Below are 24,729 nucleotides of genomic sequence, written 5' to 3'. Positions count from 1 at the left end.
AGCAAGTGCCTGATTCACAAGCAGGAGCCTTCTACCTGTGTGTGACCAAAGTCCATTAGACCTTCCCTCTGCATGCGGGGTGTCCAGAAAGGTGTAAGTAGTTGGCTGGAGAAGTGTGAGTGCCCTCTGTCTCTGGGAATGTGTCCTGAATATCTGGAGCCTGAAACCAATGCAGAGAGATCAGGGGAGGGAGCATGTTTTCATGGAAGGTAAAAAGTTTTGATCTGAAGATGTCTGGTGACATTAAACTGGATAATAAAGTAGGTTAACACAAGACTACACATTTGATCTAAAAGTGAAACATCAAGGAGTGGAACTGAAATTGCAGTTCATTCTTCCTTTGCTCCTGGTCAAAAATGAGGCACCTTTCAATTTTAAGTTGCAGGGAAATATGGGTTTCCAGTAGTAAAATACACTCTGTGGGTTTGAAATTAACATACTTCCAGTTACACTCTTCTTTGTGTTTGCCACTCCCCATTTTACTTTTCAAGCTTTCATGTCTTTGGGAAAAATTCTATCCATAGAATGCAGTCTGCACTAAATTGGAAAGCAAATGTTCCTGGCACATGCAATAGGCGTTTTCCAAGGTCACTGTCTGCCAGAGGGAGCTTTACTGTGCTCGTAAAAATTATTATTTCTAACAGATAAAGTACCTGGAATGCATTATAACACAACAATTTTTCCACAAACAAGCCATGATTTAGAAAGCATTCATATTAATATTTTAATACATCATTCCTATTAATGCATGTCACATTATAATGCCTTTATAAGTACTCTGAGAATATAAAACAAGACACTCAGATAATGTCAGGAAATAAATTATGGTCTGTTTAAGAGCAATATGCTGGCATATCTGGGTACAGACAGTTGTGGTGGTGTGTGCTCTATAGTGGTGCTCAAGCTTCTTACTTAACCCAGGAGTCAGAATTTATTTTGAACATGGGAAGGGACATCAGGCCCTCATGGTATGGAAAAAAAAACCCTATGAAGAAGATACTAAAAATAAGTATCCAGCCAAAAAAAGAACAGGAGAAAAGAGTTGGCCAGCAGAGAAATCTATGTTTTGTCTAAAACTATAGGACTGAAGTGATAAGTATCAAAATTCAAGCTAAGATAGCTCTTTAGAGGATGTTAAAGCAAATAGGAAAAGATTCTTAGTTTTTTTAATTTTGAAAAAAGAAAGAAGTGTTCTTCTGTGAAATAAGAGTGGGGTGGCTATCAGAGATAATCCAACTGTAGCTGTCAAGCTAAATTATTGCTTCATCTTTTTTTTCAGTAAAGCCAAAAATGTGCATATCATTAGGAAAGATTTTTAAGTCCCCTGTGTGATGTTCATCTGAAATTTATCATATAATTCTTGTCACTTGGGAAAGACATGTTCAAGTTGGAGCAGAATAGAGAGCACCAATGTCAGGGGAGAGATAGGTGTGATCTGTTTACAAGCAGTAGAGCATGGATAGGTGTGATCTGTTTACAAGCAGTAGAGCATGGGCTGGGAGGGAGTGTGGTTATTGTCTGGAGTCCTTGGGATGATAATAGTGCTGAAGGAGAAGCATTGCTTCAGCTGAGAGATATTGTCACAAGAACAAATTTGTACAAATTGAAAATGGCTTTCAGACTGGAATAGAGAAAATGCGTTGCTAGTTGTCAAATCAGTGAGCAGGTGGAGCATGAAACAGAAAAAACCTAGCTGGTTTTTAAGATAAAGCTTGACAAATCAGTGGAAGGATGATCTGGCACACTTCCTCATGATGACACAGGATTGGAATTGATAATGCAGAAGTTGTCTCCTAGGCCATGTTCATATGTGAAAAGCAATTGCTAATCTCATAGCTTCCCTCTCTTTTCTCCTTTGGCACCTAAAATGGAATGAGTTTAAATTGATGCTGTCCTGTCATGACTGTTGACCTGGACAAGGCAAATACAGAATATTTTTCTTAGTGTGAAATACATCAGTGAAGACAGCCACCTCTTCCTGAGTTGAATAGAAATGGAAAATGTGTGCCTGCAATGCTGGAAAGTGTTTTATTTGTGCAGATCAAGTAGTTTGATCACTAGTACAAATTAGCATGGTTTAGCATGTCTGAAGTTGTTCTGCCCAGTTGTCATGAAAATGCTCATATGATTTGTTTGTATTCATTAATTGATTCTGTTACAGTTTAATTTCCCCCATTTTACTCTTTATTTGTTTATTCATTACAGCTACTTAATTGGGGGTGAAAGGGGAATAACTGAATTATAAGTAATAACCCCAGTTCTTGACTTTCTTGTACTCCTACTGATATCAAACTTCAATGTTTCAGTGGTAATAGAAGCAAGATATTAAATACTCTTTAGTTGGAACATGGAAATTAGACTAAGAATGTATTAAATGTAAATAATTCAGTCTATCTGTTTTCTGGAATGTTTCTGTATTCCTTTAAAAGTAATGGTATAATTCATGTAGATGTAAGTTAAAATCTGAACAGTTCACTGTCTTCAGTGCCGAGTGACCTTTAGTATGAACATGACATAACCTGTTTGGCCTTCCCTGTAGTGGAACTTGGCTGTGGGGTGGGCATGGCACAAACACCAGCCTTGTCTGTACAGACAGAGTAGGTGAAGCTGTCATGAGTCAAAGAGCAAATGAACTTGAGTGTGGCAATATGTGCTAGGGACTAAGGGATGTACCTACAGATCCATAGGTTAGGCAAATCATTCTTGTATGCCTTGTTTATTGTGTTTTAATGTGATCTTAGTGTAGCAGTGCTTCTGAAAGAGAATATCTAAGAAAGCTTAAGTTGGTTAAAGACATCCAACTTACATGTGTGACAAAGCAGATGCCCAAATTGCTTGTGTCCTAATAAATTCCAAAAACAAAGCATGAAGACTTTGAGATCATGTTATTTCCAAGACTGCTAGGCTAAGCAGGTCTATTTTCTTCCACAGCTGAATGCTCCAGGAGGACCTAAGTGTTCCTTGTCTGGAGCTGAGCAGTACCACCACCATTTGCATATGACCTCTGAGCTTTGCCTTATTGTTTGCCCAGCTTTCTACAGGTAACATGTGACTGGACAATGAAGTTTCACAGGATGTTCTGGGTAATAATAGGAGATAGAGGTAGCCCCAAATATCAGAAGATACATGCCATTCTTTCAGACACATGAGGTCCCATAAGTAACTAGGTATTGTCTTTACTAACCATCTTGTTTACAGGTGATGACAATTCTGGAAGGAAGGTGATTACCTTCAGTTGCTGCTTCATGTCCCCATTCTACCAGCTCAATTACACAAGGTTGCTTGAGTAAGTTGCTTTTCATCTCCTGCATGGACTACTTTACACTTTATATAAGAACTTCTGTTAGCTTGCTTCCAGGAGAATGAGCTTCCCGGGAGGAGAAGCAATAAGCAAGGAGTGAAATGAAAAAAGGATGTAAGACCTACTAGTGTTAATATTAAGTGAATGAGATGTGGATTAAACTGCCAGTTAACTCACCTGGTGTCTCTAATGGAAGAAGCAATTCATGTGTACTTGCTCTCTTGATTTTATTGACAAATTCTTATTGTATTTAAAAAAAAAATCATTATGTGGCCCAATGAAACAGAAATTCTAGTAATTTAGTGCTATATACATATGTTCTCATGAATAGCTGTTTGCTCTAATTTGTTGTACTTTATCTAAATCACTCAGGAAGAGGGTTTTTTAGTTATTAGCATCTTTGTGGGTTTTCTGTTTTACAAAATTACTTCCATTACATTCAGTACATTATGCTTAACATTTTTGTCTGTATATAATTTTGGGAGTTTTGTGTTAAAAAGGGTTGTGAATATGTAAATTAGCTATATTCTTCCTTATAAACTTGCTGCAGCAAGGTGCCAGGACATGTTTCTGTCTTGTTGCTTGTCACTGCAAGGAGATCTGTTCTGTCCTTATTAAGCATTTTAAACCTATTTGGAGTTCTTGTATAGCCACCATTGCCAAAATGTTTGAGTACCTTTAAGACACTACCATTGTAAAGGACAAAAATGCTGTTGCTTCAACTTCATAGAAATAGAGAGGGATTAAAAGACAGGTAACTTAAGAAATGAATTTGAGAGTGTGTTGCTTCATTTTTTATGCTCTTCACAGCACATTTTCCTGTATCTGAGCCCACATCAAGTTCACTTGTAAAATCTGTCCTAAGAGAGTACTGGAGGCAAGTGTTGAATGTGAAGGTAGCAGTATAGCTATCAAGTGATAGGATTTTAGCTAATTAGATTCAGATGTTGAATTCTGAGAAAAAGCTGTAGGAAAAGAGTAGGCCCTGATTGCTAGGTATTTTGTAATTAAGTCACTCAAAGAATTGATTTGGTAAAGCTTTTGTAATGTCCCTGCAATTTTGTTACAGTCTTGGAACAGAAAATTGACTGTATAAAATACTGGTTATTATATGCCCCCAAAACACTGTTATTTTAAAAAATACATATTTTCTGGATGCAGTGTAACAAAGAATTTACATGCTGTAAAATAAATCACAAGGCACTCTCTTCGTAGCAAAATCTGTTTAGGTATATTTTCATTTCAAGCCCTTAAAAAAAAGTCTTGATTGACTGTCACTACTGCTTTTTCCATTAAAATACCACTAATACTCAAATCAGGGATCAAAACAGCATTATATTAATTGCAGTGGCAATCCTTTTTGTGGGATACTTGCAGTCTAAGATTTACAGTACACTGAGGAAATAGGATAAATGAGACTGTGGGAGTACAGGGTAAGAAGGTAAGGTAAGAAGGACTTTTCTATGCAAAGGTTGATAGTCAAAATGTTCTTTGTATTTGCAGATAGTCACAGCCCAGTAAGTGGCACATGGAACTATGCTTTATTGAATGAAAATCACTTACATACAATTAAGAGCAATAGTTGGGACTGTTGCAGAATATGAAGATAACATTTGAGAATAACATGAGAAATTTGAAACCTGACACAGCAAGAAATGAGGCTAGATTGCACTGCTCCATCATTGCTTTATTTGAGTCATTGAGCTGTGTAATTGGCAATCCTGTGTTCTCAATTGTAGAAGAAAGGGAATGAAAATCATCTTAAACTATACTGTAAAAGAATGAACACACAGCAATCTGCTTATAAAACATGCAGTATTATTTCAAGATGGGATGTGTAGTGTTATTCTTTAATTTTAAGATATTTAAATTAAATTTAAGGGAAATGGTGTACAAACTCAGTCCTCACAATGCAAACAAGAGAAAAATAAATATATTCAAGAAGAGCAGTTTAATTAGGGGTAATGGATTTTTCAAGGATTTAGAAACGTGAGAGGAAAGCCCAAAACATTCTTAATTGTTTTGAAAATGCAAAATGAGATTGTTTGCTTATCTAAAAGGAAGGGCTTTACAAAGACTGAGAAAAGCAAAATAAAAATTGCTTTTGGTATGCATCTTTTGCTTTTAGATGCATCTCTTTAAGAATTTCTTGGCGAACACAGTCCCATATTGTCTTAATTTTTAAGTGATTCATGGGCACCGCAGTTTTTGTAACTAAATATTTTCTTTAAAATTTCAGGCATTGCAATGATGCAAAATTATTAGCCACTAGAGCAAGATGAACTTCTTAGACAAATATTTTGAAATAAACATGAATTTGCAGTCACTAGCATTCTGTGCAAAAATAACACATTTTCTTGCCCAGTTCCATCTTCAAAAATCTCATCCAGTAAACTAATTAAAACCAAAATGTTATCTTTCTTCTCAGGTACTTAAAGTATACTCTGGATCAGTATGTAGAGAATGATTATATAGTTGTCTATTTTCAGTATGGCCTGAAGAGTCTGAATAAAATGTCTCTGAAATGGTTGCAAACAGTCTACCAGGAATTTGACAGGGAGTAATCTTTAAAAGACTTGGTTTACTGTTCAGATAGTGAAACGTCTGTAACTTCCATGAAGGAAGTTAAGTGGATCTGTCCTGAACTACCCACAATTAACTGAGTCTCTTTGCCATTGCAAATTCTTATCATGATGTCAGTGCTGTTGGTTTGTTTGTTAAGTGTCTGCTGTGCAGTGCTGAGGAATGGCCTGGGTGCTTCAGTTGTTATCCAAAGGTATGAAAATCCATGGGAACAAAACCAAGACCTGTGGTTGGATGTACTTGAACCTTGGAGTGCTGATGGATGTAGCTGAGGTGAAAGCCCTTGGATAAATTGCATTTTTATAGTGGAGACCAGAATTGTGATGTTTGTTCCCTGAAAGTGTGAAGTTAGCAATGGAGCAGCCAGTCCCTATTGACATAAGTCTTTTATTTGTCTGTGTGTTGTAACTTGTTTGTAAGTTGGCCTCAGGAAGGTAACATGACTGACAATTCCAGAACAAATCATTGCACTGTTCTCCTTTTGAGCAATTCTTAAGCTGAATTTAGAGTTGTGTTGTGGGGAGAAGCAGTACAAGGTCACTGGTTTTTTGTTGGCTTTTTTGTTGCCTACAAGTTTTGCTTGTTAGTTTGTATTGTGGATTTTGGGCTCTTAGGGCACAGTAGTGCCAGTTGCACAGTGATAATTGTTTGATTATGTGTGGCAGTGGCTTTGTGAACACACACAGTGCCTGATTCATTCACAAGTGTACAGGCCCAATTAAAACCCAAAAGGAAAAAAAACTAATGTAATTCCTGATTTTCCTGATTTGCTTTCCCCTCTTAGGATAACCTGTTACAAGAAGGTTTTTCTTAAGAGTTCATGATCATTGTCCCTACTGGGAAGCAAACTTAGCAAAGTAATAGGCAAAAATCTATATGTAAAAGAAGGATATTCTAATATACATGTCTCAATTTAATTTTGCAATGCTGCTGAATAAGAGAAGAGTATTTTTGTGCTGCCTGGTTTCCATTTCAGTTTCAGCTGACTAACCTATTGTTTAGGTATCATGAAATAGCACTGTAGAATCAAGCAAAGCAATAAGGAAAGAAGGCTTTGTTTCATACAAAAGGGACAATGCAATATCAAATAACTAGCAGTTGGCTTCCCCCTTAGTAATTATTAGCAAAGCAGGACAAAATTAGTGGTAAAATTAAAGAATTAGGTAAAAACTCTGTATCTGAAAATTTTAAAATTTTTTCCCACCGAAAGTCCTGCAAGCAGAAATTAAAGGGGTATGAAAAAAGTAATGGTTTTAATTAAAGATTTCCTTATAAATCCTTCATTCTCCTATCAGTATTTTTTCTCAATTTGCCTAATTCCTGTTCTGTCTCCCTGATAGTAAATCTGTGAGACAGCAGACAGTGGTTAGGAACATAACAGTTAGTTTGGCCTATTGCTAAAACTGACTTTTTAAAATTGACTTATTAAAAATTTTTATTTTACATTCAATTTCTTCTGAATTAGGTCTTTTAAATTCAGTATTTGAAAAGAATACTGTGTAATATGCCTGTAATAATAACTTTCCATTCTATTGTAGCTATTCAGTTCTACAATCTCTGGCACTTAACATTTTTCTAACAATTTCATTTTCTTTTCCTAGGTATAAGAAAAACATTAAAGCACTCTATGTTGTCCATCCAACCAACTTCATAAAGATTCTGTGGAATATCTTTAAACCTCTTATAAGGTACTTGGAAGTTTATTGGATGCATTTTCCCCATTTAGTTCAAGGATGGTTTGTTCTCTAATGAATTGCTTTTAAAGAGGCTTGAAGTAAAATATTTCAGGTAACAGCCTAACACCCATTTAAACTATCTTGAACTAAGGAGTAAGCTGAGCTTACACTTGGAAATGAGTAGGGTAGGGTTCTTTTCTTTCTAAGAAAAGGGAGTCTCAATTCCTAGTAGTTTTACTGTCATGTGCAAATAAATATCTCTCTTAAAGCATGGTTATTCTGTGGACTATGAATGACTTTTTTGTGTGTGACAGCACTTAGGAAAATGGAACTGTGTGCATGACTGGGTGGTGCAGTAAAGTGGATGATGAATGATGAACCTTTGGGCTGATCAGAAGGGTTGGGGTGAATAGGACTGACACTACTTATGTTCTCAAAGTTAATGGGAAGTGCCCATAGGAATTTGAAAAGGAGGATAAAATGGTAAAGATGATGTATTTTACTGGGTGTTCTTTTCCTTTGCATGGTAAAAATTGGTGCAACCTCCAAGGAACTGCTAGCTGTCACTGTCTGAGGGTCTCCTTGTGCCCAAGACCACTCAGATGGACACAGGATGGTGGTTCAAGGCGCAGGGTATTCTTGAAGCTGCCGAAGAAAGGCTTTAGGAGACAATCGTCCGGTCTCAAGGTCTGTTTTTTATTTCTTATCGATACAGTGTTCACGCTCGCCAGCAGCAGTCTGGTCAGCACCGTGTCCAGGACGAAAGTCTGCCCACGAAAGGCAGGACTTATCTTTTATACCTTAAACTACGTATTCTATGTTTACACCATCTTTCCAATACTACAATATCTTATTACTATGTCCAGTCTTGTCCTCAACCAATCTGTGATTCCCAGCATCCCTCACCAACATGGAGAAGAAGGAGAAGAAGAAGAAGAAGAAGAAAGAAGACACCACACCCCAAATCCTCCATCTTGGCCTCGTGGCTGCTAATATAAACAATCCCAAAAACTACCTTTTCTACATGCTAACTATCTAATTCACACTCTAGATTCACTTAACGGTTGCATTTCTTCTCTGAGAGAAGGCAGATGTTCCCATGGTGCAGGACCCAGCTCTCTGACCCCCCTGGCTCTATTCGGGGGTCTTTCAGGGGTCTGACAGGGGGGTTCTCTCACCCACAGAGGGTTCAGAGGGACTCCCTGGACCCCCACACCAGCAACAAGCAGACACTGCTATGTGCAAGAGTGGTGTGGCTTGCTCAGCTTCTGCTTCTCAACTTTTGTCGCTTTCAAAGAAATTCTGACATTTCTCAAATAATATTATGAATATTCTTGGGGCTGCAGGATGGAAACAGCTAATCTTGAAAAGCTATATTGAACCAGTCAAAAATTTCCACTAGAGTAACTTGCAATTTAGTCAGTTTCTGAGTGCTAGAAAGCTAATTAAGTAGAAAAGGGAAATTTAGCTTCTAGACAGATCAGGACAAATAAGGTACTTGTGAAAATTTTTTAAAAAGTAATTATAGCTAAAAAATCATTCCAGAATATGCTGTTCTTGAAACAAGAAGACTAACTCTAGATCTTTATTTTAACTGGCAGTAAAATAAATGTCACTGGTCTCAGACACAGAGCATTGGTGGGCAAAGTATGACAGAAGCAGGATGTCCAGTACTTGATGGTGTCTCAGGAATGAAGACGGATTTATTTTTGTTGGTTTGTTTATTCCTGAATTGCTTTAGGATGGGTATGGAAACTCTCTAGGAAAAAAAAGAAAACACCAAACAAAACAATTAACAAAACCAGAAAAATTCTTGATGGATATTACAATACTCTAATGGAACCATCTCCTTTCTCAGAGTTAGCTGAGAGCTCCTTGGGAACAGCTCCAAGCAGATGCTTTTGGGACACCAGTGGTTTTCAGCCTGTGCATGTTAATTCCCTCATTGGAGCCACAGGTGAACAACAGTGGTACTATTTGACTTACAGCAATAACTGCCTGCTAATTATTAATGAGTTTACAAGTACCCATTGCAGATACTTATTTTCCCTGGATCTTACTATGTCTAAGTTTGTTTATTTTATTTTTTTTTTCTTGGAAAGTATGACACACTGGCCGTTGAAAAATGAATGATCCTGGTACACTTCAGCATTCATATCTAGCATAAATAATTCAAACCAATGCCTGTCATCTTATATGCAGTCTTGACCTTCTGATCACGCTGTTTTCATCACAATTGGTTGTTTCTGTTTGTACTTGACTTTTACCACTGTGTACCTGGATACTTGTTTTGAGTGTAATTTAGTAACACTCTTCTCTGTTTTATACATCTGCAACCAACAGTAACAAAGTTGTTTGTACACTGGGACTGAAAAAATAAGTGAAAGTATGAGTAAACTCTGAAAAGATCCACAAGCCAGAAAGCAGGAATCAGGTGAAGCTAGGGAAAAACCCTTTTTACTAATTAAAATGGTTTAATAGCCAACCATGCCTTTGCTTTCCAGATTGACTGTGGTTTGGGTTTGTCAAAAAAATTTGGGTTACTAAGTGTGAAACAGCCCATGTACAATTTGTCTAAATCATATTTTCATCAAAGACTAAAACTTATTAATGTTGTTAATTTACTAGAGTAGTACAATTTAAATTTTTTCATGGTACCTTTTCATTCCAGTTTAGACTAGTCTTAACTTGGCAAATCATGCTGTTAAGTGTCAATATTAATCCAGCTCACAAAAATAAGGGAGAAAAATCCTCTTTGTTTTCTAGCTTTGCTGAATTAAAGCCCAGACTCATTTGTAGATAGTGTTGCCAATAAAAATAGCAGATGTAAAATAGATTTCATTAAGAGGCATGTGTGTATTTTTCAGTGGTCTTTTATTACATCTGGTACCTGTTAGCACATGGCTTCAGTACTTTTACATGATAATGTATTTGGTAGCAACTGGACAAATGACAATTATTAGAATGAAGTATTTGTGCATACTTGCATTTGGTAGTATTTAAGAAAATGTAAATACTTGAAATTTTTCAAGTTCCTGAAGCTGATTGATCTTCTTTCCAGTCCCAAAAGAAATGAGCAAGAAATAATGAGTTAAGTCAGGAGTATTATCTCCAAAGTGCAAGATAACTGTAGGAAGACAATATTTCTATGAGCTAACAGAACTGTAAACATACTGTAAATATACATATACATTTAGGTAGCAGTGGTGATGTAGCATTTTTAAGGAGCAGTACTTTTTCCTAACTGCCTGTGACATTTTTTACACATTGTGGGTTCTGTGACATGTCCTCTGTTACCAGAAGCGATTAGTTACAGAGTTGTATGCTCAGCTGTGGCTTAGAGAAGATTTTGGAAGTTGTGGCTCTTTGGGATAAAAGACACTCTGGACAGCTCTGAAATTGTGCATGCACAGTATGATACTCCTCGTGTGTCCCAAAATTCCTGTTATCAAAATTCAGGGAAGTGACTGTTTGTTCCATGTACCGCTAGAGGGAGCATGTGCATGCGGGTTAGACAATCCAGGGATAAACTCATCCATGCCAGAGATTTCCCCCAATTTTATTATGAAAGTAAGTTGCAGCAAAGTACACTTTTTACTGTCAGCACCTACTGTTTTTCTTGACACTTCATTACATTGTGGAAAAATGGCATTATTTCAGATAATATGTATAAACATGTCCCTTACCCTTGTGTGAACACCTCAGCTCGTATAATTGTGTATTCTGGCTGAAACTCACGAGCTAACTAATGATACTTGGAACTTTAAATTTGGAAGTCTGTTTTGAACAACTTGTAGAAAAAAAAATGCTATTCCTGGTGTTTGCTAGAGGCTATCCAGTCCTTTTCAAAAGGGGTAAAACTGATGGCCCAGCACTTCAAGGGTATGCACAATCAATGTCTTGAAAATTTTACCTGTTGCTTAACTACTCCATAGTTTGTTTCTACATCCCCATTATTTTGTCTTTTTGCAACATGGAAAACCTACAGAATACAAGCATGTTGTTCTGATGGTTGGGTAACATTCTCTCAGAGGTTAACAGTTCTTCTTAGTGAGCTTTCTAAATGCAGTTTCCAGTGCCTTTTAAAGCGATGTTTTTCATATCTGTGCAGATCACAAAACATTCAGATGAAATCAGTTATTCTTATTCAAATCAGACTCTCAGGCATGCACTCTATGTGTTTAATCACATGGGATGAATTATCTTCTATCTCCTGCTGCTTCAGTTACAGTCTAATTTTGAATTGCATCAGCACATACATTTTTATAGAATTAGAAACTAAACCCTATATAAATATTCCTCTGATGCTAATTTTTATACTACTTTTAGATTTTTTTAAAGGTGTTTTTTTTTTTTAGCCACAAGTTTGGGAAAAAGATCACTACTTGAACTATCTAGGTGACCTGGGAGAACATCTCAAATATCCCTTAAGAAGTCAAATTTAATATACATTGTCTCACTTTTTTCTCTGGTGGAGTTGCATCCTGGTCACTGTATTCCAAGAACAAACTATTTCTTCAGTGATTAAAAGTGTAATTTGCCTGTTTGTGTGGGGTTGGATTAATTCTGAAAGCTGCATTGCCATCACTGAAGGTGCATCAGGTGTTTAGTTTTCTACAGATTTGGAGAAACTCCATCTCTGTCATGGAGCATTTTCTTAATATGATTGCTACTTCTGTATGAATGTTAGCAAAACAAATCTGTATGTGTCGTTGCTGCTTATGAGTATCATACAATTTTCCTGGGCAAAACTGTAATCCTAACCTCTTTCCTTATGTATTGCAACAGATTGACTTCCTTTTATGAAGAGCATTCCCAGTCAGCAAAGTGTTGATTGATTTTAAACTTTATGGATGTATCTATTAGTGGATCCATTATGTTTATGTGGTGTGTGTTAGGGGAAAGTATTTGAGAGTGGATGGGAGATGAAAAGGAAGAGAACTGCACAGGGCAGGGATAGTCAAGCACCAGTATTAGTATCAATAAGTCTTTCTAACATGGTGCTTTACATGGAAATGCTTTGATGTACTGACATAAAGTGATTTTATGTCACTGCTGAATGAAAGCAACTGCGAGCTTTGATTATGATTGTTACTGATGCCTGGTGGCTTTTTACACACCTTTCGTGTAAATATGGGATAACAGAAAATACCTTAGAGCTCTGAGGTTATAAATTGGATTGCATGGTTGCCAAGGAAAAGGGAGTTATAATTTGAGGAGCAAAAATGTTCTAACTCTGCTGTTAAATTATAGTGTGATTCTATTTTTTGGCCATATTTATTACTCTGCTCCACTGACTGAAGCAAAAAGGCTTTTCTATATCTTGCTAAATTATTCCACTACAAATACTGCTTAAAAAAATTCTCATGCTGAAATTCTGTAAGGCAGGGTTCTGTAAGACCTGCAGTATATACATTATTGTCAGGAGATCAGCATCATGAGCAATACTTGTAGCTGTTCACATATGCAGTCTGTCATCTGCAGCGCACAGAATATCACTGAGATCTTGATTTTTCTTAAGCAGACATGCTGAAGATCTTTGGAGGAAACAGAAGGGAAAACTTCACCTGTGGTTGAGGTTCCTCTAACACGGCCACCTCTGTCTACCCAGCAATTTGGTGTCAGCCTGCAATAGTAAGCCACAAGATTCCTAAAATACAAGATTTCTGTACCCTGCAGCTTTCTGTAATGTGCATATTCACCAGACAGACTGCCTGCAAATAATTTTTGTTATATGTTTAGTTTCTCCTTCCCTTTAAAAGCCACTAAACTATGAGGCCAGACAATAGGTTTTATGAGTTCAGAACAGGTCTCACAGTCCCAGTGACCTGCCTGATTTTCGTGTTACAGTATCTTTAGGGCAGTCAATGCTATCATGGTTGCATTACTTTTCCTGGTGGACAAAAGTTTGCCTGTATGTGCTGGAGCTCCAAGCTGTTGCTGTTGCTGGTGGATGCTGACAGTTTGAAAGTGTTTTGGAGATATTTAGATTATGGATAGCCAAGCCAAAACAGAACTTCAGGCTCTGCAGGACCTGCATAAAGCTACCAAATGGATGCTTGAGCCTTTATACATTGTTGTTTTCTTGCTCACACATTGTTCTGATGTTTTATGAAATAAATGAAATCATGCCCTTCCAGAAATGCCCTGATAGCTGTTTGCATAGATTGCAGCACTGTATGTAGTATAAAAAATTGCTTACTTTACACAAAGAATGGGATGGGAATAGGACTTGCAAGATTCAATTTCATAAAAAACAACAACAAAATACCACAAACTTAGTTTCCTACCCACAGTAATTTGTCATCTTTCTGTTCTTCTCAAAAAACAGCTAAAGAATACTGTTCACATTCAGCAAAGGCAATTTAGGCTGTCTGGTACATGCATTTTTTTCAAACCTCCTCTACCCCCAGTCTACTTTTCTGGTTCTAATGATTCATCTGGAAAGGAGATACAAAATAGGGGTTTTTTTCTCTAGTTTAATGTTAAGCGTTAGTCTTTTCTAGAAGGCATGAAATTAGTACAGTCAATATCTTTTGTGTAAGACCTGCTATGAGATTAACTTTTATATTTGTGAACTATTTAGAGTTCAGCCTATTACTTGAAACATGGCTAACTCTCTTCCCTAGTTCAGAGAATATCTTTCAGGTGGGCTCTACTGGGCCATTAAGAAGGACAATGTTTTATGCCATGTTTACTCATGAGAAGAGATGGTGTGGCATCACCACTTAAAATTACAAATAAATAAATCTCCTGTAACTTCTAAATCAGAAATAAATAAATTAATTTAGGCTATGTTTGTAAAGAAAGATGAAAGTGGAGAAGAGGAAATAATGTGTGTTGAAAGCTTTTAAAATCTGAAGCGAAAAAATTGTCTACTTTCATCTTGAGGAATTGGTTCTGCTTATTCCCTTTCCTTTTATTGTTCCCTATAGAAAAGGATAGCAAAACAGCATTTTTGTCTGGCAAAGGGGCAGGTTTGAAAACTTCTTCTGGTTGAGAGGCTCTTCTCTTTCCCTAAAGAGATCTACAGGAGGACTGATTTTATTTTTATATTAGCTTATGGGAAGATGTGGATTGTGTATTTCATTAGTTAGTAAAAAATTGGACTATCAGGGAAGCTGCCCAGATAAAGTTACTGTCATTAAAGGACTGTTTCTCTGTGGAGTCTTTCTTTAAAGAACAGAGATTATAAGGCACATAGGCTTGAGATATCGTATTCAGTACTTCTGGTATGATGATTTTTATTCTGTCAGTAAAAGATGTGTGAATGGGCTCCATCCAAAGACCTCCTAGGTGGCCTAATTTTTCTGAGATATTTGATAATGGGATCCCAGTGATGTCTGGCTCTGGAAGGTGGTAAAGCCACCTGCTTTAGAACATGCCTCCCTAGAAGCAGCAGGTGATGCTGTCCCTGGTAACACACCCTCTGGTAACTTGGTGCTGGCTGCACATGGTAGGGAGGAGGGGTGGTGCCGCCTGGGGGAACGGAGGAGCCGTTCCGTCTCTGGGAGCTCCCCCTGTGGGATGCGGGGACTAATCGGAGGGCTGATCTGGTGGTTGGCATTCCAGGTGGCCAATGAAAAGTTGTTTCACTTTCATAAATTACATTGCTAAGGCTAATTTGCTCTCTTCGGCCTTCCGGCCACAAGGCCTATAGCAAGGCCTATATGGGGTGGACCTGCGAGGCCTCGGCTCCGCTCTGGCTCCGCTCTGGCTCCGGGCGGACCTGGCTCGGCGGGGCTCGGCCACGGCCTTGGCATGGCTCAGCCCAGGGGGTCCGGCCCAGCACTGGTTCTGCAGGGAGCCCCTGGCCCGGCCCTGCACGGCTCCCGGCTCGGCTCGGCTCCCATCTCCACGTTCTGAGAGAAGAGGCCTCCAGCCGAACATGTGGCTTCAAAACGTTCTGGATGTAATTTTAACTCTTTTAATGCCTGGATAAGATTCTCAATCTCCTGAGCTCCCCTGAATGAGAAGAAATAAAGCATGGAGTCCACAGAAGTCAGCGCAATGAAGATAAAGTTCCTGACAGGAAGAGATTGAAAAGATGCAACTGATAAGTAGCTCAAAACCTTTTTTGCGGGCTAAGGGGACTGCGACTTCACTAAAATTCCTTTAAACTGTGAAATATACTTGGGGAGGTTTGGGGTGCTTGAGAAGAAGACTTTTTGCCTCGAGGAAATGGAGCTCTCTGTTTTGGGACTGGAATGTAAACAGAGACATTTGATAGAGAAGGAGATTAAGAGAATTTTGTTTTTTAGCAGCCTGCCTTTAAAAGTAATACCCCATGTGTGCATCATAACCCATGGCTCAGATTTGGAAGGACTGTGAAAATGGGAGGAAATTCATAGTTTTGTAGGTCCCGGGCGGATGCAGACTGTGAAGGTGAAGACACCCCCTAAGCCTAAATCAAAAATGGAACTTTTCTCTCTAAAGTGAACTGAAATGATTATTTAAGTAAATAACTGACTGAAGTGTTTCCTGTATGTTGTTGTTAAGAAATGTGGAATAAAGGGAGGGGGAGGAGGAAACAATCTAGGAATCTTATTCTAAATTATTTTTGTGTTATTAATAAATTTCCTCTTATACCCTTTTAAGTTTTAAGCCTGCTTTGCCTCTGCTTCTGAATCCTATCTCTAAAAGAAACTAAATATATTAAAATTAGCAAACCCAAGTCACACCATGACAAACATTTTTATCGGTTATGTTGGTTAATGCATTTGCTTTCCTGACCTATAATTAAAAACAAGAAGAGCAGAAAGTGCCTAAACATTGGTTCAAAATATCTCACTTTTGTCCAATACATGGGAGGGAAAAATCCTGTTTTATTAGGACTATGAAGAGAAGCTGAAGGAAGTTTTAATCTATACAGTGATAAATCAATGAGTTTCCAGGACCACTACCTTGACTTGGAGGAATCTTTTAACTCACAATGACATTTTTAACCTTGTAGAGTTGGATTTTCAAAATTAAGTAAGGCAACTGGGCATGTAAAAATGATAGAAGGTCTGTGAGAACTGGGAGTATAGTTCTTGGAATTGTAATCTATACAGAATCTGGTTTAATTTATAAGTGAACAGAAGTTTTGAATTAACCTGATAATAAGCCCTTTTCTTCCCTATGTTACCCCTATCCACTCAGGATGCAAAATCAAAATTTTAAATGGCTGCATTTTCTGTCTTTAGACCCTCAGAGTCACCCTAAGCTCCTTGTGGAGAGGAAGAAACAAAAACACACCAATTTGATATAATCTTGTACATCTATCCGGTCTTACTTATATTTGCTTGTCTGGGATTTAAACATGTACTTTGTATTAGGCACAGATGTGAAGTGGAAAACCTTCCTTATTGTGAGTTTTTGTAAGGACTCATTAATTTGGTCTTTGCAGCTTGAACTTGAATGTAGTAGCAAATTGTCCTGAAGCTTCCAGTGATAATACACTAATTCCAATAATAATAAGTGAGCTTAGTAAAGGTACTTACATCATCCAAAATTGCCTTATAGGACATCTTTGAAATAAAACATGGGGGACCAAAACAGGTTACCTGTTACCCTATTTTAGTTATTTATGCCTACAGGTATAAACCAGACTTGCCTAGTTTGCTGAATGACAGTCTTTCTATAACATTTGTGTGGCTTATCTGGTTGCCAAACATATTAAAAACAGCAGGATTTCCTTAAAAATATAAAATAAGACAACTGAAATTTGTGTTCATCTTCATGGGAATATCAGACAAAGCAATCCTCCCGAGGAACATATGTCCATACTCAATTTTTTGGTTACAGTGTAATGGGAATCTGTGCTCAGGTTTGATATGTGCTGATGAATGTGTCGCATGGAGGGTGGGATGGATTTGCACGTTTGCTGTTTGTGTTCTGCTCTAACTGGCTAATTCAAGCTTCTTATCTGCAGAGAGTGAGGAGAGCAGCAACCACAGTGAGGCAGCTGAAAGGTTAATCAAGCCTCACCTCAAGTCTTCAGCAGAGGGAAGTGGCAGGGAATAGAGTTGAAATAGGGCAGGCACAGAAGGATTGCTGCTTGGCTGTAAGTGTCCGCTTGGAGTGATCAGAGACTTTCAGAGAAGAGTACCACAGTACTGTGGAAACGACTTAGTTGCTCACCAGTAGCTAGTGCTTTCATAAACCTAGACATTTCAAACAATGTTCAAGCATTGTGTTGCTACAGCAAGACTAGCTTACTGTTTTTCCTTCACACACAAAAAAAAAAAAAAAAAAAAAAAAAAAGTAGAGCAGGAGGAATTAGCTATTCAGAATCTATCTAGTTTCGTTTGCTCTGCATATCAGGGTGAAAAATTAGTATTTTCTTCTAAAACCCATTAGTAAAGATTTTATGTTTAAAAAGGCAAGGAAATGTTTAGGGGACCCTCTGCTTTTGTAGATCAGGTAGGAACAGTTAAAATGTTTGTATGAGCTGTCCTAATTTCCAACAAAGGAATTGATAATTGACTTTATGGGCCAAGCAGCATCATTGTCCTGTGTGGTATGTTCAGCGAGATCTGATAAACCCCAGTTGCTGCACCTGATTGCCTCTCTCTTCAAAGAAGATCACAGCTGAGCTCAAATATTGACCTTGACTAGCTATTGACATTGTTCTGTTTTATCTGATTAGTTTTTGAATCTAAAATTAAGCATTTTTTGTGATAAGATGGGAAATATTTTCTATCTAATGCCATAGATGGGGGAAAGGGGACAGAAAATGTTCAAAATTTGCACAATTGTACAGCTTTTGCTTGCTAAATTATCATAAACTTTTCAGAGTGCTTTCCTTTTGGTCATAATCTTTCTGCATGACCAGGGAGGAGAAATACATTCTAAACCAAACCTTCATGAGCCTCAGCAGGGAGAAAAAGAAAGGGAGAGGAAAGGCAAAGAGAGAGAAAGATTATCAGCCAAGAATACCTAACAGCATTTCAGTACTATGTGTGAAGGCCTTGTGTGGGAAACTGTCTGCTGTCTAGGAGTGAATCACTGGGTGTGTAATATGTTGCAGTAATTGATCATGTATCCTCCAGTGAGAAGTTCTTCTCCCTGGCATGGTGTTTATCAGAATAGATCTCTGTGGCATCTGACATTGCCATGATCTGTGAATCATTTCTAGAAGCTGTACTGAGCACTGTAGAAATGCTCTGTTCTGCTCATAACTTAAGCAGAAAGAGTAAGAAAATATAGGGTTTCAAATTCTGTAGCACTGCCTAATCCCCAGTGGCAGTTTGTGTTACCCATCATAAGGCACAGCAGCTCATCCCACCATCCTGGACAAGGCAGGAGAAACATGGATTGCTTGGCAGAACCCAAAAAGAGAGGACAGAAGTTATTTATCTTTGAGCTGGTCTGATTTACATGAACTGAAGTAATGTCCTGACCTTTTTATGTTGTTTTAGGTCCAGTAAAAAAGCTGTGTCCCACAATGTGAAATGCTCTGAAAATACACATCCCAGCTCACCCCAGTGCTGCAGAAACAAAGCAATTATTTGCATGTGACTGTCACAGAATAGCCTATTCTAAAACACCATTTTTCTTGAGAACCTTGTTCATTTTACTGCGAACAGAACCTTTCCTTCAAGGGAAACTGGAATCCTGTAGAAAATGGTAGAAATGCAGAAACTGTACAACTGTACCTTTTTTCCTTAGAAAAAAATAAATGTGATGTAGGGTTTATTATCAGAAATTATAGTCTAGTTATTTGTTTTACCTCTCTGACAGATATACTAGTTCTCAACCGGTGCAAGTACTGTAAATAATCAGTTAGCTATTTATACACTGAAACAGGAAACACATTTATGGGTAACAGTGATAATTAGAGAACATTTTAAAATAGCTGCTGGGTTGCTATTTTGTTCCTCTGAAGTGAACAGGTGTAAGAAAGCAAATGCAATCAGTGCAAATTTAGACAGGCTGAGGATGTGTTCCATGAGCTGAAATTGTCAATAATAAAGATGTAACACCTTCCAAGCACATTGAAGTCTTGATGATATTCCCATTTTAGTGGGTTAGGCTTTTGACTAATTTTAATAAAAGCTGCTCTGAGTGTTTAGGGTTTAAATAAATGAAATAAAATAAAATCCTTTGACACACAAGGAGTACGTTAGAACTCCCCTTTTAGAAAAACTAAAATTAATGTGTGTTTTTTCCCCTCTTACCTTGATTTACCGCAGGCTCTTCCTCACTGGCATCCATGACATTGGTCTCAGTACTGACCTCATCTCCCATCCCCTGTTCTTCTTTAGTCCCTGACTGGGAGTTATAATTTCACTGTGGATTTCAGCTTCACTTGCTGTGCAAAGAGACCCTAGAACTTCCTTCCTGGTGTGGTTTATTAGCAGGACTATTTATCAATGGGGCTGCACAGTCACTGTGTGTTTTTCTCTATATTGCTTCTCTAAGGACTAGGTCACAAACTTGGTCCTGGTGGCAGGTGCTTCTCTCATGAGTGACGTGTTTTTAGGTTTGTTTTTTTTTTTTTTTTGTGGAGTACTCATAGCCTCAAGTTTAGCTCTCAGAGGTCTGTGATAATGGGCAACTTTGAGGTGGGTCTTGGTCTTTACATAAATATTTCTGCTGCAGAGAATTATTGCTTCAGCAGGTCTGGTACCGTTTTGTATTGAAATTAATGATGCCTTGGCAATGTGTAACAACAAGTAGTTGGATAGTTTCATCTAAAGATTATACTTGCAAGCAGCAGCGAATAATGATAATTTCTAATGTATAAAAGACCATACTTTAGAATCATCTGAATTAAATTAATTCACTTTTACAAATTTGCACTGAATAGGTTTCACAATTGTGAAGACAAAAGGAGGCAGGCAAGAAAAATGTTGCTTCTCAGCTTTACTGCTAATTTTCAAGAGAAATCCTGGCTTCCATTAGGTCAGTGTGAGATAATATGTATTTAATTGAGGACAGACTAGATTGACATTTGTCCTCATTTCTAGGCTATGCTCCTTCGTGTCTTAGTTTATCTCAGGATAAATAAGAACATTAAATAACTTGCCACTTTATTTTGTTGTGTATTTCATACCTTAAGTGAACCTTATTAATGATGGGTATGGAAGAATAAGAGATAGTCACTGCACCTTAGAGTGTGGAAGTATTGGAGCATATGTAGGGATGCTTGTGTACAAAACAGCTGGCTCCTTGCCCCTAAAAATTGCTGATTTAGCTTCAAAATACCTGCAGCACCTAAGGCCAAGTGCTGCAGTGGGGCCAGTTCTGCTGTTAAAGGTGAAGAGTTCCTAATAGACCTTTTTGGATACCTCATGGTCCAAATTCAGGATTTCCACTCAGACCCATAAAGGTCTTTGGATGTGCTGTTTTCAGAGTGGTGCTGATTATGAAAACGTTGCAGAGGTAGCTTGTACTAAACATTATTGAATACAGGGGAATGTAAATAATTCACTACTAAGAATGTTAAACACAAGTGAATGGCATTCCTGTAATTATAATTGTAAGAGGATAATTAGAGCTTGTATAGTATATCAGTGCCTCATCCGCAGATGAAAGCCAGATTTTTTGGTGTTTTAAACCATTATGAAACAATCATCCTTCCATATACTTAGTTTATCCTAATAAGCAAATACCTCTTCCTTACTAATCACAGGAGTCAAGAGAGCTATAATGACGATGTGTGTGGCACTGACATTATTACCTCTTATATCTGTCATCATCATCACTATTACCACATAGGAGAAGAAGAAGAAGAAAAGCCGAGAAGAGAAGACCAGAAGAAGAAACACAAGAGAGTTGCTGCTGCTTTCTGTGCTCGGGAGTCCACAGCAGGTAGCTACTGCTCCTGCCTCTGCTCAAGACACTGCACCTGAGAACTGCTGCTCCTGCTACTATTCAGGACTCTATGCCAGAAAGCTTTTAGCATGGACTTTGTCAAGTGGGACTCTGTCTTTGAGACTGATGTGCCTCTACAAATAAACTACTTTAAAGCAACTAGCAACTGTTCTTGCCTCTTCAAAGAACTAAACCCATAACAACCTTGATGTTAATGAAACAGGAGCTTTATGGGCGTAATTCTGTTGCATTAGTGACCAATAACTAGTTCTTGCATTGATCTGACATAAAACCTTTATGTCTTGCTTTTGTTCTTTCTGGGTGTTTTGTCTCATCACTGCACCAGTCTCATACTCTTCTCTCTCAACAACTGCTGAGTCAGCTCAGATACCTGCAGTTTTCTGAAGCAGCAATACCAAATGTGCAGTAGAGTGGGGGAGAAAGGAAGTTATGATGGTTAAAACTCCAGGGATGGCTCATCTTTGTCACTGCAGCATTTCTCCTAGATGACAGGTTTGCCATTCTGAAAGCAGTAATCATCTTTTTCTCCAAACTTTGTCCATCTTTGGCTAAAATTTCATCTATTCAGTGCAGTATCAATACAGCTTGGAAGGGATGAATGTTGATGTCATGACCCTTCTTGTCTGACTTTGGCATCTTCAGAAATCAGTGGCATAGTAGTGCTAGCCACCAATACATAGTCCAGTTCAAGCACTTTTTAGCTGAACTATCTAATTTTTTCCCCAGCTCTCAGTCCTTCTATTCCCTCAGGAAGGAGAGTCCAGGGCTCTGTCAGTGTCATTATTTTCCAGACAAGCCCAGGTTTCCTCAGAGCTGTGATATTCCCTATCATAAAGAGATTTCCACAAATGAGATTTCCAAAGAGACATTCTTTGTCAGCTAGAGTGTTTTTTGATATTCTCAGCCAGCTGATGCTTGAAAGCCAAGTACCTGCCATGACAAGACTGTTAAGTAGTAGGTGATAGACATGCATTTTTTGGCACTTGATTATTGGTGTGCAAGTATCTGTTGTACCTGCTGTCTGCTGTGATTTTAACTCTTTCTGTAAATCTAGAATATCTCAGTTGTGCTGTCTCCAGTGAGCCCTGGCCATGTGGGTTGCTGACAGCCCCAGGAGGGTGACTGGCAGTGTTCTTTGCCCTCCAAACGTGGCTATAAGCATGGTGAAAGCTTCAGTTCATCTTCTGGAAGTGACAAAAATTCACTGTCATTGCCCTGTTTCATTTCATTTTGGCAGAATTATCAGCCTTGCAGAGTTAGCAGGAAGTGGGATTTGGTTTTCGCCCAAGGTGCAGTAGTTCCACTCTTTCTTCCATTGCTATATTTTCACATCCGTGAACTTGAAATCAGTTTTGGAAACTCTGAGTTAGCTCACAGAATCTCCTGCAAAATCCTGCTTCATCAGCAGAGTTAGGATTTCTTGAAATATCTGCGGCATCCCTTAAGCCCGTTTTGTGCTGCTCAGACTTTTATTTCTTGAGTACCTCTGGTGCAGGAGCTGTTCTGCTGTTCAGACTAGGGCACCTGCAGTGGTGTGTCCAGGCTAAGGAAGCTCTCAGTTCCTAAAGTTCACCTGACCTTTTTCACTTTACTTATTCCAGTCCCTTCAACAGATTGCTTGGGGTCATGGTCTTCCTCCTCAACGTTTATTTTGTACCTCAGTTCCAGGCACCTCTATTTGCAGCAGCACCTCCCAGTCTGGAGGCACTGTCACCTGTACAAATGAGCCAAAACTCCCCTTCTTGGACCTAGTTTACATTTATCTGATATTTACTTTTATCTGACTGCATAGCTAGATAGCTTTTTCTGGCCAACATTGCTCTCACTGGATCCAGGTATTAAGCCCCCTTCAGTACTCTCACAGAGACTAAGGAATTTTCTGTTTGCAGAGATCATCTACATCTGGTTGTATTCTAGAAACAAGAACTATTATAGCTCATGCCTCAGACAGTATTAGAATAAACACAGTAAGCTGAAGTTTCTTAATTTCTGTAATTTTCAGGTTGTTTTTTTCAAGAAGGAAATAAAATATAACCATTTCACCACTTTCATTCCAGTTTCACTTTAGAGTGAAAAATGTTTTCAATACTGAATTATAAAACTGTGATTTAAGTTTTTTTAATTCCACAGAGAAGAATTGGTTTCCTAAAATGAGTTCTGAATATCTGAAAAAATCACCAGCTCATTAAGACTAAACCTCAGAGTTCATCTTCTGGACCAAACCAGAGAAGTGCTCTTAATTTAAGAAAGAAGTGTGTAGTATCATCCTGAACCCATGTGATGATTTAGTCAGGCAAAACAGGTTTACCTTGTAAAAAGAAAGCATATTTGGACCTTGATCTTCATGTTGACCAGCAAACCAGAGAACGTTTTTTTTCCTGTGCACAGCCTCAAAACCATCTAGTTTATAAATGCAAGGCTTGACGTGCACTAAATAAGACTTTTTTTTGTGTGTACTACCTTATCTCTACTATGCCCTGAGAAATTACATTGCTTAATTAAATATCCACTCTGTTTTCAGAACAGCTCTTAAGTGTTTCTATCTTGGTGTTGTTCCTTAGGCAGGGAACAGCACCGATGCTTCTCTCACAGGACCTTTTCCCCAAGAAGTCAGATTGAGTCTAAGGATGCTCATTTTCTGTCTCTGGTTAATGTCTCCATGTGTCCTCACAATCTCTTCTGTGCCAAAGTGAGACTGTAAAAGGGGGCTGCCCCTCATGACCAACTGTTTTGGAGGAGGATATGGAGGATAAAACCACACCACAGAATCTGTATTTTGGTTGCAAGGCCCCCAACATCTGGAGGTCAGGCATCAGCTTTTGTGGGATTTTTATTTGATTAAATACACGTATAAATGGAACTGTTTATACCTGCATGAAGATGTTAAATAGGGTACAAAGGGCAGGGATGCCACACAAGCCTATTTCAAACATTAATGCCCTATCATTTGTAGCTGGTTTTATGCAAAATAGAACTCTGAAATCGTAGGATTATTATTATTAATGTATTTTATATTTTAGAGAGTATCCTCAAAGGTACAAACAACATGCTTATTCACTCTTTAAAAAAATTGAAAGCAAAGTAAACTGCTATGATTATTATGATTAAAATTTCCAAAATTTGCTAACATTTGTGTTCCATAGAGTGGCCATATAAGGAAACAGCTACAGGAGAGTTGCACAGAGAACTGGTTACTAAAGAGCTCATGGGAGATCAACAGCAGCTCAGAAATGATGAAACAATAAACTCACAGTGAAAGAATTGCACTAGGGAATTGTAAAGCAGAAATGAAAACTGGTCCCTATAGGAAAATTATCTCACAGAAGCCTCCATGGCCAAGTCTTTCTT

General features: G+C 38.1%; 1 protein-coding gene across 1 annotated transcript in view; it reads left to right on the top strand.

Annotated features, from left to right (window-relative positions):
• The window catches only part of ARHGAP8 (Rho GTPase activating protein 8), a 42,937-nt gene that overhangs the window by 11,623 nt on the left and 6,585 nt on the right, over nucleotides 1–24,729 (top strand). The window contains 5 exon segments of the mRNA XM_056512617.1: nucleotides 3,191–3,286; nucleotides 5,730–5,861; nucleotides 7,486–7,572; nucleotides 11,919–11,938; nucleotides 11,941–11,994. Coding sequence (XP_056368592.1) covers nucleotides 3,191–3,286; nucleotides 5,730–5,861; nucleotides 7,486–7,572; nucleotides 11,919–11,938; nucleotides 11,941–11,994 — 389 coding nt within the window.

Source organism: Oenanthe melanoleuca, chromosome 1A (genome assembly GCF_029582105.1).
Source record: "Oenanthe melanoleuca isolate GR-GAL-2019-014 chromosome 1A, OMel1.0, whole genome shotgun sequence".
NCBI lineage: Eukaryota > Metazoa > Chordata > Aves > Passeriformes > Muscicapidae > Oenanthe > Oenanthe melanoleuca.
The sequence above is the reverse complement of the archived record's forward strand: the minus strand, read 5'-3'. Positions and strand labels throughout refer to the sequence as shown.